The sequence below is a fragment of the Rhinatrema bivittatum genome, chromosome 6 (assembly GCF_901001135.1).
Source record: "Rhinatrema bivittatum chromosome 6, aRhiBiv1.1, whole genome shotgun sequence".
NCBI classification, from domain to species: Eukaryota; Metazoa; Chordata; class Amphibia; order Gymnophiona; family Rhinatrematidae; genus Rhinatrema; species Rhinatrema bivittatum.
Genome location: NC_042620.1, coordinates 255,419,467 through 255,435,759, shown reverse-complemented (window position 1 = coordinate 255,435,759; position 16,293 = coordinate 255,419,467). Strand labels below are relative to the sequence as shown.

The 16,293-nt window shown below is 45.7% G+C and overlaps 1 protein-coding gene across 1 annotated transcript in view; it reads left to right on the top strand.

The window, feature by feature from the left end:
- LOC115094691 (transmembrane protease serine 9-like) overlaps nt 1-16,293 on the top strand; it is a 98,952-nt gene that overhangs the window by 34,665 nt on the left and 47,994 nt on the right. The window contains exons 6-7 of the mRNA XM_029607942.1: nt 7,991-8,160; nt 8,347-8,650. Coding sequence (XP_029463802.1) covers nt 7,991-8,160; nt 8,347-8,650 — 474 coding nt within the window. The remainder of the gene's footprint in view (nt 1-7,990; nt 8,161-8,346; nt 8,651-16,293) is intronic.

Genomic DNA, 16,293 nt, shown 5'->3' with positions numbered 1-16,293 from the left:
CTGAGCGTAAATTGGATGGAAAAAGAAGAGGCTTTAGTTTTTTGAGTAAATGTAATTTGAAATAAGATTTTTTAACTAGTGCAGAAATATTAGAAGTCATAGATAATCTGGAGTCTAGCAGTACTCCTAGATTTCGAGCACAGTTTGTAACTGGAATAATATGGCTATCAAAGATAAAGTTTGCTGGTGGTCAGCGAGTTGAATCAGGAATAGTGAATAGAAAAAGGAGTTCTGTTTTTGCTATGTTCAATTTTAAATGATTATGTGAAAGCTAGGTGTTTATGGTCTTTAAATATAGTTGTATCAGTGATAAGGTTTTTGTCCAGGAGTCAGCATAGCGAATGATAAACTGGATGTCGTCTGCGTAAATTTTAACGGGGCCACTTGGCAACAGTGATCATAACATGATCACATTTAAACTAATAACTGGAAGGGGGACAATAAGTAAATCTTCAGCTCTAACACTAAACTTTCAAAAGGGAAACTTTGATAAAATGAGGAAAATAGTCAGAAAAAAACTGAAAGGTGCAGCTGCAAAGGTTAAAAGTGTTCAACAGACTTGGACATTGTTTAAAAATACAATCCTAGAGGCGCAGTCCATATGTATTCCACGCATTAAGAAAGGTGGAAGGAAGGCAAAACGATTACTGTCATGGTTAAAAGGTGAGGTGAAAGAGGCTATTTTAGCCAAAAAATCATTCTTCAAAAATTGGAAGAAGGATCCATCTGAAGAAAATAGGATAAAACATAAGCATTGTCAAGTTAAGTATAAAACATTGATAAGACAGGCGAAGAGAGAATTTGAAATGAAGTTGGCCATAGAGGCAAAAACTCATAATAAAAACTTTTTAAAATATATCCAAAGCAAGAAACCTGTGAGGGAGTCGGTTGGACTGTTAGATGACCGAGGGGTTAAAGGGGCTCTTAGGGAAGATACGGCCATTGCAGAAAGACTAAATGAATTCTTTGCTTCCGTGTTTACTAATGAGGATGTTGGGGAGATACCAGTTCCAGAGATGGTTTTCAGGGGTGAATGAGTCAGATGAACTGAACGAAATCACTGTTAACCTGGAAGATGTAGATGTAGATGTACTAGGACCTCATTCATGAGGCACAGTATGTTGAGTATGATTTCAATCTCTTAAATTTACTGCTAGTGCTTACCTCAGTATTTGCATTGTGCTAAAAAGAACTTCCTTCTGGAGTTCATAAGAATATGTAAAGGCAACATACTGAGGTGTTCTTGGGACTATTTCTGTATCTTTTGCCACTTTTTTGGTCTCTAATTGCATCTTTTGATAGAGGATCTTAGTGTTGGGGGGCTCTAAGTGTTGCAACCAGTGGTTCTTAGAGATTCAAGCCTTCAATGATGCATTTTATTACCTTAAAAGGGGTATTACCACTCTTTGGGCCCTTCAAGGCAGAGGATGTTGGCTGGTCCCTGAGCATTGACTGTAAACTGTGAAAGTATTCTGAGAATGAACAAAAGAAGGGGCACTGCTAATATCTTTGGGCTCTTGGCTCAGAGAATGTTTTCAGGAGCCCCTCCAGGACTATTAAGTTACTGTGTCATGCCAGGACCACAAAGGCCAGTTATGGGAAGTAGGTAAGACAGAGCAAGGTAGATCCCAAAACCAGCTGGGATGTTGACAGACAGGGGGCCTGGCACAGTGAGACAGCTGTGAAGATCAACCAGACCAGTTAGCAGCAGGTCCAGAGCTGGGACCAGGCTGAGGGGCAGGCCCGTCTAATGTGGACTGTCATATGGAAAATTAGTAGGGCTGTGACAAATGATATGCTGATAACAAAAGAATTTATTCAGGAGATAATAAAACTCCAGAATGAAGCTGGGGAGAACCAGGTCTTTGGCATACTGAGTATGTTGCCCATTCTATGTCATACATGTTTTGTACATAAATGTTAGAAAAATGCACCCTTATTTCCCAAATGTGAGAAGGAAGGGGGGAAGAGGAGTGCCAAGAGCATACAGTGTTTAGAGTACCCAGGAGCCAGAGGAGGGTCTGGGTGCCTGTGTTAAAAAAGGAAAATTAGTTCTTACCTGTTAATTTTCATTCCTGTAGTACCACGGATCAGTCCAGACTGTGGGTTGAGCCTCCTTTCCAGCAGTTGGAGACAGACTAAAACTTGAAGGATATCCTATATGAGGACAGAGCCAATGCTATAACCCTTCAGTATAACGAATGTCAAAGCAGAAAATAACAAAACCAGAGCAGGATCAAGCAACCATAAAGCTCAATAGAGCAACGGTAGAACAATGAACGAAACAAATTATACCTAACCGCTCTTGCATATACTTGGTACTTGGACAACCAAGGCTTTCGGTGTATTTGCTCAGTATTGTTGCACAAAAGGACGTCTAAAAAGAACTGCAACCTGCAAGAACAAGCTTTGAGAGGACAGAAAGAGAGACAAACAGGGAAGGGCATTTGGACTGATCCGTGGTACTACAGGAATGAAAATTAACAGGTAAGAACTAATTTTCCTTTCCCTGTATGTACCCGGATCAGTCCAGACTGTGGGATGTACCAAAGCTCCCCTAACCCAGGTGGGATCAAGACAGTCCCGCTCAAAGCACTGATAGACCAAAAGAACCAAAGAACGGAGCTCGCACAGCGAGGTGGTAGTGTCGATGAAAAGTAGGTAAGGACATCCAAGTGGCGGCACTACAAATCTCCTACGGAGAGAACAATTGAAGGTTCGCCCAGGAAGTAGCTCGAGAACACAAGGAATGAGTCGTTAGATCCTCGGGAACCGCCCGAACATGACAAAGATAAGCCAAGAAGATCACTGCCTTCAACCAACGCGCTATAGCAGACTCAGAAGCCGGCTTACTGCGATTGGACCCACTCAAGAGGACAAAGGATGGACGGAAACATGAAGGCCATTGGTAACGAGGAGGTAGCGACAGAGAACTCGTAAGGCATTAAGGTAACAAAGAATGTCACTAGTCGCAGGGGAAACGCGGAGAGTTCCGCCGACTGGAGGACATGGAGGTTAGAAGAACCTGCACCAAGAAGGAAGGGCCCGTACGAGAGATACCCCGGAGTCGGAAGGACACAAAGAGGTTCCCGACCGGACAGTGCTAGGATCTCTGAACTCTGACGAGCAGAAGAGACAGAGACCAGAAACCAGTCTTAAGCGGAAGAGCCTTCAAGGTAGCACGATGGAGAGGTTCGAACAGAGCCGCAGAGAGGGCGCGAAAAGAACCAAATTAAAACTCTATGACGGGCAAGCAGTGGAGAAGGCGGACGGAAATGTTTGACGCCCATGAAGCAGAAATCGCAACTGGGTGACCGCTCAGAGACAACCTGCCACCCAACCCAGGAGAGAGCCGGGAGGGGAGACTTAAATGTGCCGAGAACAAGAGGAAAGACCCTCGGAGAAACTGTCTTGGAGAAGAAAAGACTAACGAGATCGGGGCGGAGTATGCTGAGAAACCCGACTCCGCACAAACAGCCTCAATACGTTCCAGATATGCACGTAGTCCAGAGAAGTCAAACGTTTCCGTGCCCGCAGCCAGGTGGAGAAGACCTCCTCCTAATAGCACTTGCGCCGGAGACGACGTCGCTCAAGGGCCAGGACGCTAAACAAGTGCGATCGGCCTGGACGGAAAGTACAGGTCCCTGACTAGGGAGCCGAGGAAGATGGCGAAGCCGCAGAGGTACATCCGTCGCTAGATTGAGAAAAGAATCCATGAACCACAGCCCGCGCAGCCACTCGGGGGCTAGCAGAAGCACGGGACCCAGATGGAAGTCTATTTGCCTGAGGACTTTCCCGACCAGAGACTACACGTCTAGAAGGACGCCCGCTGCTCAAGGGAGAGCCAGAACCTCCACGCTCGCCGAGCCGTGGTTCCTGCAGCGGAAGAACCAAGTTGCCATGGTATTGCGAAGAGTCGCCAAGAGGCCCAGGTGGGGGGAGACCACCTGTCGATGAGAAAATCCATGGCTGCATCAAAGAGTGTCCACGTCCCGGGAGTGAGCAACTGACGACTGAGAAATCCGCCTAAACACTCCCCTGCCCATGGAGTGGGAGACTGCCTGGCACCGTAGATGTCGCTCGGCCCAGGCGAAGAGAAGGCTGGTGTCCAGGGCCACCAGCAGACTGCAGGCACCTCCTGGATGACAGATGGAAGCTACGGCGGTGGTGTTGTCGGATAAGACTCATATCGCCTCACTGCGGATGAGGGGAAGAAACTCCAGAAGAGCGAGTAACATCACCCGAGCCTCCAACCGCTTGATGTGCAAGGAAGAGTTAGCCGCTGGCCAGATCCCCTGGGCATACTAGGATAGGCAGACCACACCCCAGCCCGAGACAAAGGTGACCGCGGTTACGATTGCCCAACAAGGGACTTGGAGAAGCCGTCCCGGTAGCAAATGAGGGAGGGGAAGTTACCCCAGCAAAGCGGCGACGGCAGAGCCCAAACAACGGAAGGACAGGGTGAAACCGTGTCGCCACTGGCTGCCAACGGGACAGCAAAGATGCCTGGAACAGGCACATATGAGGAAAAGCCCAAGGCACTAGGTTGACGGTAAGGGCCAAGGAGCCCGAGATATGCAGGCAGGCACAAGCCATTGGAGAAGGGAGCAAGAGTAGACCCTGAAAGTGGCCGAACAGCTGAAGGACCTGCGCTCAAGGCAAGAAGACCTCGCCTACCCGGGTGTTGAAGTGGGCTCCCAGGTACTGTAACTCCGGGAAGGGCTGAAGATTGCTCTTAAAGAAATTTAGTATCCACCCCAGAGACGCAAGGAGAGCTCGTACGTGATACACCGACCGCTGGCAAAGAACTGCCGCCTTGGCCCCAATGCGCCAGACGTCTAGATAAGAGTAGACGAGGAGTCCTGCCCGGCGGAGAGCTGCTGCCAGCAATACCCAGACATTGGGGAAGATGCAAGGTGCCGTCGTGAACCAAAGGGAAGCGCCCGGAACTGGAAGTCCCAGCGGAGGGCGCAAATGCGAAGAGACTATGGCAGCCACGATAAAACGGATAATGGAATATGCCACTGTGAAAACGAGGGGGACAAGGAATGCCCTGGGGCAAGACGGCACGAGTATGCTCACAGGGTGAGCATACTCGTGCCGGCGGAGAAGCGGGACCGTGAGAGCCCGGTTGACTCTTGTGAGGTCTAAGATTGAACAAAGAAAATAGGATAGTGGCCTGCGGCAACAACGCTGTCTGGAACCGGGGCCTCCGCGCCCAGACACAGGAGCTTGGCGGGGGTTTGCTCCACCATGTGTCGCAGGGACCGACCGCACAGGAAAACAGAAAAAGATGCCGACAAACTCAAGGAAGCGAAGACGTACCCGTCTCTGAGAACATCGAGGACCCACTGGTCTGACCGGATCAGAACCCAGTCCACAGAGAACAGGGGAAAAGCGACCGCCCCAGGAGGGGACTGAAGAATGAGGTAAGGAAACTCCAGAGTGTGTGCAGGCGGAAGGATTGAGTGCGTGGGCTAACCCTCGCGAAAGGGATGGCGCCCACAAGAATGCTGCGACAAAAACTGCGATCAAGAAGGAACAAACCCCCAGAGGAGTCACCATGCCCGCGTGGGGTATACCGCCTCTGGCCCCAAAGCGTGGACGAGAGGGTATAAGGGACCGGGATGGGTTCGGACAGGCCACCGGGAGCTGCCGGCCCTTACTTTCCCCTAAGGAATCCCTAGAATCTCAAGGTCCTGGACAAGGAACAGCTTACCTTTGAACGGCAGCTTACCCCAGCGGGCTGTGGACGCCGGAGCGGCCAACCAGTGGCGCAGCTAGAAAAGCCGTATGGCGGACATCGCCGAGGCAATCACCTTTGGCTGGAGGCGGAGAAGGGTCGAAGGCGCCGTCTCTGGCCACGGGAGGGCCCGGGCTCAGAGGAAAGTTGATGTTGACCCCATCTGAGACCTGCCCGCAGCAGGAAACTGCAGCAAAAAGTGGAACACACCCCCGGCGCTAGAACATCAAAGTGCGCTTCAGAGGGGCCTCACGCAGGCGTACCGGGGCCGCTTGAAAGCCGGGAAAAAACCCTCCTGAAACGTGCCCGCATAAGTAGCCCATGAAGGGATTATTGTGTTTTGTTTTGTTTTTTGTTTTTTTAAACGAAGCACGCCACCGGAAGGGGAAGCTTGTTCAGGGCACGGTCCGGCCGGGGAGCCTTCCAATGCTTCAGGCGCAACTGTTTGTCCTTGGGAGGGGGGGAAAGGCGCTTGCCGAAAACCAGAATCCCGCCCAGACCGGAGCACCGGGAGTGGAAGGGAGCTTACGTGACCGGATGGGCTATAGGATCCGGGAGTACAGGATCCGCCGGGGGGACAGGGAGGGGGGCACCACCGGGACCACCTGTGCCCCCAGGGACTCCGGGGGCTCCGTAGCCGGCCGAACTGTCAGCGGCATGGAGTGGAGAAATGGTAGTTCATTTTATTATTATTTATTGAAAAAAATTTTTTTTTAATATTGTGTTGTCCTGGGGGGGGGGGGGGGCAGGGGGGGAACTTCCACCTCCTCCTGCATGCTCGCTAAAGGAGAATTACGCAGGAGGAGGAGGGAAAGGCACATAAAAAAAAAGGAGCCCAAAATATACTGGGTGGGGCAAGGGAAGGGGGAGGTGAGGGGGTGACAAAAAACCCTTCTTGGGGGACTGGGGGGCTCAAATCGGAGGGTGGCTGCAAAAAAATTGGCCCCCCAGCCCCAGGGAGCTCCGAAAACGGAGCTGATAAAAAATCCAAAATGTCCGCCATTCCCAGGTTTTCCCGACCCTGGAACGGCCTGGCCAAGCTTTGGGGAGTCGATCCCCGGGCTAAATTTGTGTTCCCTGCCGAGGAGGGACCTTCCCCACCCGGCAGGGAGGCATAGAAGAAGCCCCCTCGCAAAAAACTCGATGGGGGCTGGCAGAGAAGAGGCAGGCTGCCTGCCCGTGGCAAAGAGAGAGCCGCTCTGAAGAAAAAAAAAGGCTGCAGAGAAAAAGTTTGATTGACAGCCTGGGGGCCAGGAGTGAAGCAGGGGGGAATCCTGCTGACTCCTGCCTGTCTGGCTGCCGGTTCAAGCCTCCTGAGACCAGCAAAAGAAAAAAATACTGGTCTACTGCTGCAAATAAGTTAGAGGTAGGGGAATACCTGCAACTTATAATAAAAGTGAAAATTCCTCTTCTAAATATTTATTCACTTTTTTTTTTTTAAACTGAGCGCAGCAGCGGGTTCTAAACCCTCTCGGCAGCCAGCGGGAGGGGGAGACGAGACTCGGTCCCCACACCTGGAAGCGGAACGGACTCAGGCTATGCAGCGCACAAGGGGCAAAGCCCCCCTGAGACCGGCAAGAGCCGGAAGACAGAACCGTCTCCCACAGAAGAAAAGAAAAAATCACTAAAGAAAAAAATTCCTTACTACGACGGAAAATAAGAATAAGTACTTGCTTGATCCATGAGGAAAGAGGAAAGAAGAAAGAAAGGCTGACTAGCCTAAAGCAGAGAACGAAGGGTGAGCTGCTAACACCTGCTGAAGACAGACGAATACTGGGGAGTTATAGCATAGGCTCTGTCCTCATATAGGATATCCTTCAAGGTTTAGTCTGTCTCCACCTGCTGGAAAGGAGGCTCAACCCACAGTCTGGACTGATCCGGGTACGTACAGGCAACAGTCGAATATTCTATCATAGCACTAATCAATGCATCTCCCGTAGCATCAGCACTGTAAAATAAAACAGTAGATTATTTTGTCGTAGCACTAATCATCACATTTCACGTGGTGGTGCTGGTGTAGTGTAGAATATTCTAGCACAGCACCGAGGAGCATGTTTCTCACAGTATCCATGCTGTAGAATAGAATAGTGGACTATTCTAACACAAAACCAATCAGTGCATTTCCCACAGTGTCTGTGCTGTACAACAGACTTGTGAATTATTCTGTACACTCAAACCCCACCATTATATCATGGTATAGTAACTCATATTGCCTTATTTTTTATATTTTGTTTTTTCCTTCCCCAGTGAATCTCGCATTCCCTATGACTCTCCAGGAGGTGATGATCCCCCTAATTGACACCATAACTTGTGATAAGCTCTACCACATTACCTCAAGTGTAGACCCCAGTACAAGGATAATCAAAGATGACATGATATGTGCAGGTTATAAACAAGGAAAAAAGGATTCATGCCAGGTGAGCTCCTCCCAGGGAGAATCACTTACATTGGAGTAATTCTGCTATTAATAAGAGGGATTCTCTGACATCTCAGACAGAAATGTGACTTTTACTTTTCAGAAATAAAACAGAGTGATTCTGTTACATAAAAGGGAGTGTCATTATGGAGAGAAAAGGATGACAGTTTTCTTTTTGTATTTCCAGGGTGACTCTGGGGGTCCCCTTGTCTGCCAGCAGGATGGAGTCTGGCTCTTGGCCGGCATTGTCAGTTTTGGAGAAGGTTGTGCCTGGGTGAATCGCCCTGGTGTCTACACAGAGGTCACCGCCTATACAGAATGGATCAAGCAGGTTGTGCCAGAAGTAGCGAACAATGTGATGAAGGTGAACATCACAACTGCAGTGAACAGCCAGGCTTACCTGCACCTTACAAACGACTCCAGCAGCACCAAGTCCAACCTCCTCTTTCTCTTCCTCATTGTGGGATGGGTGTTAAAACCACCCGCAGCCTAGGGGGGATATATTGCTTTGACACCGGGCTCCTGAGAGACCATCTAACACATCCAGATGGCTTTGGAATTCCTGGGGGCCTCCAGCAGAGTCTTGAGGGCACAGACAGATTCAGAACAGCACCTGCAAGTGTGCTTAGACCTGACCTCTGAACAGAGGGAAGAGGATCAGTGACTGAATCCATCAAACTTATTTATCACTTTGAGAATTTGCCTGTGCACCATCATTTCATGGCAAAGAACCTCTTTTTAAAAATTCCAGTAATGAAAGAGTCTTGTCGGCTCCAGCCTTTCTCAATATATTACAGTTGAAATCTCAACAAGTCTTTTCATTTTTGTGTGGTCTGTATAGTTTACTTGTGTAATCCCAAGTATGATACATAAAATAAAACCAAATGCTGAAGGGTTCCAATCCTGGCCTAGTCAGTAGGTTCTGAAAAGTGGCTGTGCCTATGGTGTAGACTAGAGGATCAGGCCCAGAGGTATTTCTTTATTGCACAGGGAAATGTCACCCCCTCTGAGGATGACCAGACAACTCCGCAAGTAATTGGCTTCTTCTGATTTGTTATGGTTCATTGGCAAACTCCAACTCAGGTGAACCCAAACCCTGAGAAAAACAGTTCAATCGACACTTTGGATTGGTGTTTCTAATATTGCCAAATTTATTCAACACAAAAATAGGGTGTCTTCAGTAAGTTCAAATGTTTCCACAGGCTTCCACAGTAAAAGTAAGCAGACAGTAGTAAAACCCAAAATATCCATAGCAGCACAACAAACCCCTCAGCATATGAAATTCATTCCTAGCACAGACCAGCACAGTTTATCAGCAACAAGATCAGTCACTTACTCAGTTCTTGCAAGTGAGATAAATGATGGGATTTCCAAAGGCTGGCTGTTCTCTTTAGTGATGTCCCCATGATTTGTTCCAGGGACTCTTCCAAATAAGCTAGGCATTACCAATAAGTGTTTTCACTCTCTCCATGTAAAAATTGTGTTGCCTCCACTGGTTTCTGCATCAGAATACAAAAGCACACACTCACTCAAGCAAGAGCTAGAAAATGGTATCAAAAAACTGGGCATTAGTATTGCTAATTCCTACTTGAAGTCACTAGATCCACTGTGAAAAGTCTCCAGATTGGGTAAAAAATAGCTAGAACCATGTTATTGCGCAGTGGCATCAGCATAGCCTGGTCACCCTAGGATTGGTGCAGATTGGAGGAAAGCGGGGGAAGATGGGCAACTCACTCGAACACACTCTTGCTCTCTCAAAAACTGGCATACACACACACTCTTGCATTACTTCAGTCATAAACACTTTCTCAGACATGTTCAGACAATGATATTGTTACGATTCCTCCTACGGCTGGAACCGCAGGAGGCCTGTCACCCTCTATTTCGGCTTCTTCAGTGGTCCAGAGGCTGTCAACGTTCCTTCGGCACAGCCGGACCCATTGCCTGTCCTTGCATCCAGGAGGCCGCTGACGATCCTACTCCTCCCCGCCTCACGGCGGGGAGCCACCCTCTGTTTCCTTCATTAAGTCCACAGTAGTCTATACATGGGCAAAGGGATCCATCCTTCTTACCCACGAAAAAGAATCCGGCTCCTGCTGGTGACTTGGATGGATGAATAAACCCCTTCTCCAGGTTCTCGTGAATATAAGCCGACATGGCCTTAGTTTCTGCTAGAGAGAGTGGGTACACCCTTCCTCTGGGTGTACCCACTGTGGCTGGAATTGGGTTTCAAGTTGATGGCACAGTCGAAAGACCAGTGAGGTGGAAGAGTATCAGCTGCCTTTTTCAAAAACATGTCTTGGTAAGAGAATATTGTGGTGGTAGGCCACTTCCAAGCCTTCTGTTAAGGGTAGTAGCAACTGCCACCCTGTGTAGGCCACCCCTAAGCCTTCTGTTAAGAGTTGTAGAAACTGCCACCTTATGCAGGCCACCCCCAAGCCTTCTGTAAAGTATAGTAGCAATTGCATTCTGTGCAGGTCACCCCTAAGCCTTCTGTAAATGGTAGTAGCAACTGTCGCTCTGTTCAGCCACCTCCATGCCTAAATGTAAATATGGATGTAATAGAAAAATTACCCATTTTCTTATTTCCATTCTCTAGATTGTATTTGTCCCATGCCCTTTTGACTTCCACTACCATTCTTGCCTTCACCTTCTCTTCTGGGGAGACACTCCATGCATCAACCCTCTCTTCCATAGTAAAATATTTCCTGACATTGTTCCTGAGTCTTCCCCCTTAGATTTTCATATCGTGACTCCTAGTTTTACAGTTTCCTTTCCATCAGAAAAGATTTGGAGGTCCATATTCAAAAGCATTGAACTGACTATCTCAGAAGTTATACATCAATCAAATGGGGAACAATACTGTTCAATCGCTGTACTAAATATTCTTTAAATACCAATTGATCAACTTATTACTTATATTGTGAAATGTTTTAACTTTTTATAAATGAATGAACTTTAAAGCCTACACATGGGGAAATTGATAGCACTGCAGTCAAGGCGGGGGGGGGGGGGGAGTTTATAATAAAGCGAGAGATATGTTAAACATCATGGTCACTTATGATTGGCTCCTAAGATCGTAAAAGCCATTGGATTGGCGAATTTTCATGCGAAGGCAGTGGTTATATGGGATCCGTTTTTGTACTGGGTCAGTTGACATCCAGCGTTGACGAGAACATTTGAGAGTGGATCTGGATTTGGATACATTATGAATAGCGAACTCGGAGGAATATAAGAAGAACAGTGAAGATATTTATAAGAACATAAGAATTTGCCATGCTGGGTTAGACCAAGGGTCCATCAAGCCCAGCATCCTATTTCCAACAGAGGCCAAACCAGGCCACAAGAACCTGGCAATTACCCAAACACTAAGAAGATCCCATGCTACTGATAAAATTAATAGCAATGGCTATTCCTTAACTAAACTTAATTAATAGCCGTTAATGGACTTCTCGGGACACAGCTTTTCTACAAAGGACAGTGTGGTAATGACCTACCTGTTGTAGTTTTGTTTTATAGAGTAGACTCCCCTGAGGAAAGATGGTTACATCTGAAACATGTACATGTCGGGACTTTAACAACAGATCTCAAACAGAAGGGACAAGGTATTCACTATTTCATAATAGTAAACAACTAATTGATATACAATTTGTGGGAAAGAAATCATGGAAATAAGCCTTATTGGATGTCATATAATACAATCAGGATTTTAGCATTAAAAGAAAAAGAAAAAAAATTATTTGCATAAAAATATTTTACACAAAGAGGAGGGTGGAAGTTAATGATTATATATGCATTTTTGGTGCAGGGACGCCTACACGAGTATATGAAACTTTCAACCAATTCCTAAAAAATGTTTAATAGTGAATGTATACACATACCAAAAAGCACTGTGTCGCTTTATGAGAAGCGAGCATAAAATTTATTTTCACCACAGACATGTAGGCTGTAAAGTTCATTCATTTATAAAAAGTTAAAACATTTCACAATATAAGTAATAAGTTGATCAATTGGTATTTAAAGACTATTTAGTACAGCGATTGAACAGTATTGTTTCCCCATTTGATTGATGTATAATTATATATCGCTGTTAGGTGGTGTTGATATTAATAGGTTTATCTCAGATGTTAGCCAGCTAAATTAATATTTGGGCACCAGTGGTGTGTGGTGACAATCTAAGCAGGGGATTCTGTAAATGCACATCCACTTCACTTCCTCCCATCCCTGCATAATCACTTTCCTTTCCTTCTGCCTCTCCCACCCCTCCATGACATAATCAACAAATTTTCCCTCCCTTGCCACCCCTTCCTGGCCTAATTGCCTAACTTGCACTGTCCACCCTGCCCTTTCATCACAAAAAGTGAGATTCAGTGTCCCAATAAGTGAGACTCGAGGCCAAAAAGTGAGATTTTACTGGTGGTGTCTCTGGGGAATAAATCTGGAAAGATTTCAGTACTGAATTGTTTTGAAAATGAAAGAAGCAACACAAAATAATATTTAGCCTTCATTAATTGTAATTCTTTAATGCCGCGCCACACACACACAAAAATTATTTCCTCTCCATCCTAGGCCCTCTCATGATTACAGATTTTACATGAAAAAACATTCATAATACTGCTTCTGATCAAAAATATCACTTACAACACCTGTATAATAGATTTACGTGCATTGCTGTGGTGTCCACCAGAAAATCTTGTAAAAAAGTAAAAAGGGCTTGGCCCTTGGAAAGCCTTAGGTAAACTGAATTACAATTACAAAATAGTAAATCTTCCAAACCAAGACAACACTAACCGACAGCACTCAAACCTGCCTATGAAAAACCAGTACTTCAAATATTCCATCAGGCCCTAAAACAACAATACACCTCCTATTAGGAAAACAGAACAAGCCAGGCTGACATAGATCCCTACACAGAAATTAATCTCTAGCAGAATACCTCATGTCTGTTATACTTGTAGAACACAGACCCTCACACAGAAGAGAGATACCATGAAAATATAAACAAACACACACTCGCTAACACACATATTCATTATACATGTAGAACACAGACCCTCACCAAATACAGAATAGAGATACCATGAAAACATAAACAAACACACCCTTGCTAACACACATATTCATCCTCATTCACATGCTCACTGACACACCTGCTAACTCTCAAGGAATGGATCTACTGTTTGTGAACTGCTGAGTATTTGGGACCCAGATTGGCCACGGACAGAGACAGGATGCTTGGTTCAGTGGACCTGACTCAGCATGGCATATGTAGAGGTCACTACTGACTGCGCATTTAGCTTTATTCAGCTGGATAAGCGGGATTTATATGGCTAAGTAGCGGCTGCTGAATATGTGCCCACGATCAGCAGCTGCTGCTTAGCCATATATGTCCCACTCCCTTATACAACTAAAATGTTAGCCACATAAAGAAGTGGGCTTGATGTGGGCGGATCGGGATATAGCGAGTTAGCCGTACAATTTATACGGCTAACTGCCGATACTCAGACTTAGCTGCATAAGCTGTATGGCTAAGCTTAGATGTGCCATAGAGCAGGTCTAACCTTAGCCGGTTAGGCTTATACAGCTAAGCGCACAGTTATATGTGTATATTCACAGTAGCATAGCTGTGCAGCTGAATATACATCATAACTTAGCAAGATAAATTCTAACCGGCTAAGTTACTTAACTGGCCAGTTCTGAATATTGACTCCCTTACATTCCTATGTAGACTGGAGGGGACAGAAAACGCTGATTCAAGGACTTTGAGGGCAGAAAGTAACTTTCTGGCTTTCTCACTGCACTGCAGAATTGTTGTGGAAGCACAGTCTGTACTTTTTCTGAGTTTCTCTGGAAAAAGCTGTCAGATAATAATAAGAAAATTGTGACTCAATGGACCACCAATCTTCTTTCAAGCTACATCAACTATGTAACTAGATGTGTGTCACCATTCCCACCCTGTTTCGATATAAACTCTCTAGATAAAGGTCAACCTCCCTCTCTCCTCCACTGTTTTTAAGTGCCTTTATTAATTATAAACTGCCCCTTTCTACATGATGCACATGCATAAACTTATTCTTGGGGAGGGCAATTTTTAAATTGATTTCTGTGAGTATAATGCTTAGTTTTTGGGTACTTGCCAGGTTCTTATGGCGCCGGCCGTCCAGTGCTCCTACCATGTGACAGGGGCCAGCCAATGGCACGGTTAGCCTGTCACATGGTAAGGGCAAAGGGCCATCGGCGCCATTTTTATTAGTGGCAGCCAACGGCCTGAGAGCGGGAGGTCACTCCCGGGGCCCACTGGACCACCAGGTAATTTTAAAACATTTTTGGGGGGGTCGGGAGGGGGGTGGAGGCTAAGGGAGCGGTTTTAAAGCATCGGGGTGGGGTTTGTGTTTATCGGCCGACAGAGCGAGAGAACGCTCCCAGGTCCCCCGCTGAACCACCAGGTAATTTTAAAACATTTTTTGGGGGGGTCGGGAGGGTGGTGGAGGCTAAGGGAGCAGTTTTAAAGGGTCGGGGTGGGTTTTTAGGTTGTGTCCTAACTCCCATTAGTGTGCATTAACCCGATTAACGATTTTTTCACGATAAATCGATGGAATTTCTATTGTATCGCACTCTTTAACGATTAATGACAATTTTAAAAATATCGGACGATATTTTAAATCATCAAAAAACGATTCATATCCCTAAGAGGGACCACTGGCTAGGCTGGAGTATTGAGACAAACACAGATATTTCTTTATTAGACTGGAAGTAGAACCACCAGAAGTGGCAGTAGTGAGCTGATATGCCTGGCAGGGCTGAAGACCCTCTGATACTGGAACCACGATCTCTGAGCTGTTGAGCTGTAAGGAGAGACTATAGGTAGTGAGTAGACAGGGTATGCTTGGCATAACATATAAATAACATATAAATCCCAAGTCCTCAATTCAAGAGATTCCAATGTCACAACGTCAAGAAAATTTTCACAAAATAAAGGAAAAAGTACTAGCTTGAGAGGCCAAAAATCATAAACAAACATCATACACACATATATGTCCTAATTAGACATTAGGAGAGGAACAAGGTATGGAAGAAACTTTGTTACTCAGAAATGCAGACAACTGTGATGGTATAAAGAAAGTATAAGAGGCATTCTGATACTTGATAATACATTTGCAAGGAAACTTTAAAATAAATAAAAGCTCCTAGTTCCAGAACTTTTGGTCTAAATATTAAGAATTGCCTTCTCCTCTTCTGAGTCTGCTTAGCCAAAACTGGATAGGCACAAACTTTCATATTCAGGAAAAGTTCCAAACGATGACAATAAAACATTCTAAGGATCCAATCCCAATCTGACTCCATCAAAAAGGAAACAATTAAAGTAGCTGGTTTGACCAAATCTTTCTGAGAGGTTTCCAAAATAGCTGTAACATCCAATGATGATTTCTCAATGGGAGAAAGAGCCTGCATATCGTTATGCTCCACAGCTACTCTCATAAAAGGTGGAATATAATATACTCTAGAAACAAGAAGGAACACTTGTTCTGGAATCTTCAAAATATCTACCAGATATGTTTTCCACATCTCTTTAGGGGCAACCATGGAATCTTTGGGAAAATTGATGAAACAAAGGTTCTTCCCCCGTACTTGATTTTCCAAATGTTCTAATCTTGAAGTGAGCCACTGGTTCTCCTTTAACATATTCTTTGAAAATCAGATACACTGTCAATATCTTTTTTAAGAGATCCATAATTATCTTTATTAACAGAAATCTCAGATTCCAATATTTTCACACGACCATCCAGAGAACCTAAATATTTAACTACTGGCTTTATCTGGTTGGTAATATTGTTATTTAGAACTTGAAGAGTATCCAAAATTGTTTCAATAGTAATTGTAGGAGGTCTTACCAGCTCTAGAGATTGAATAATAGGCAATTCCGATGTTGAATCTCCAAAATGCCTTGAAGCAACGCTGTCTGTTGAGTCCCCTGCACCCCTAAGATCTTCAATCAGCTCTAAAGCAAACATTGTTGGACCTGTGGTAGTAATGTGGTCCCTGGCATCTTTGGCGTCCTTGGCTGGCGTCTGTCCCTGCTGCAGATTCAATGCGCGCACTTCCGCCAGGTTAATAGGGGCAAAACGTTCCTCCA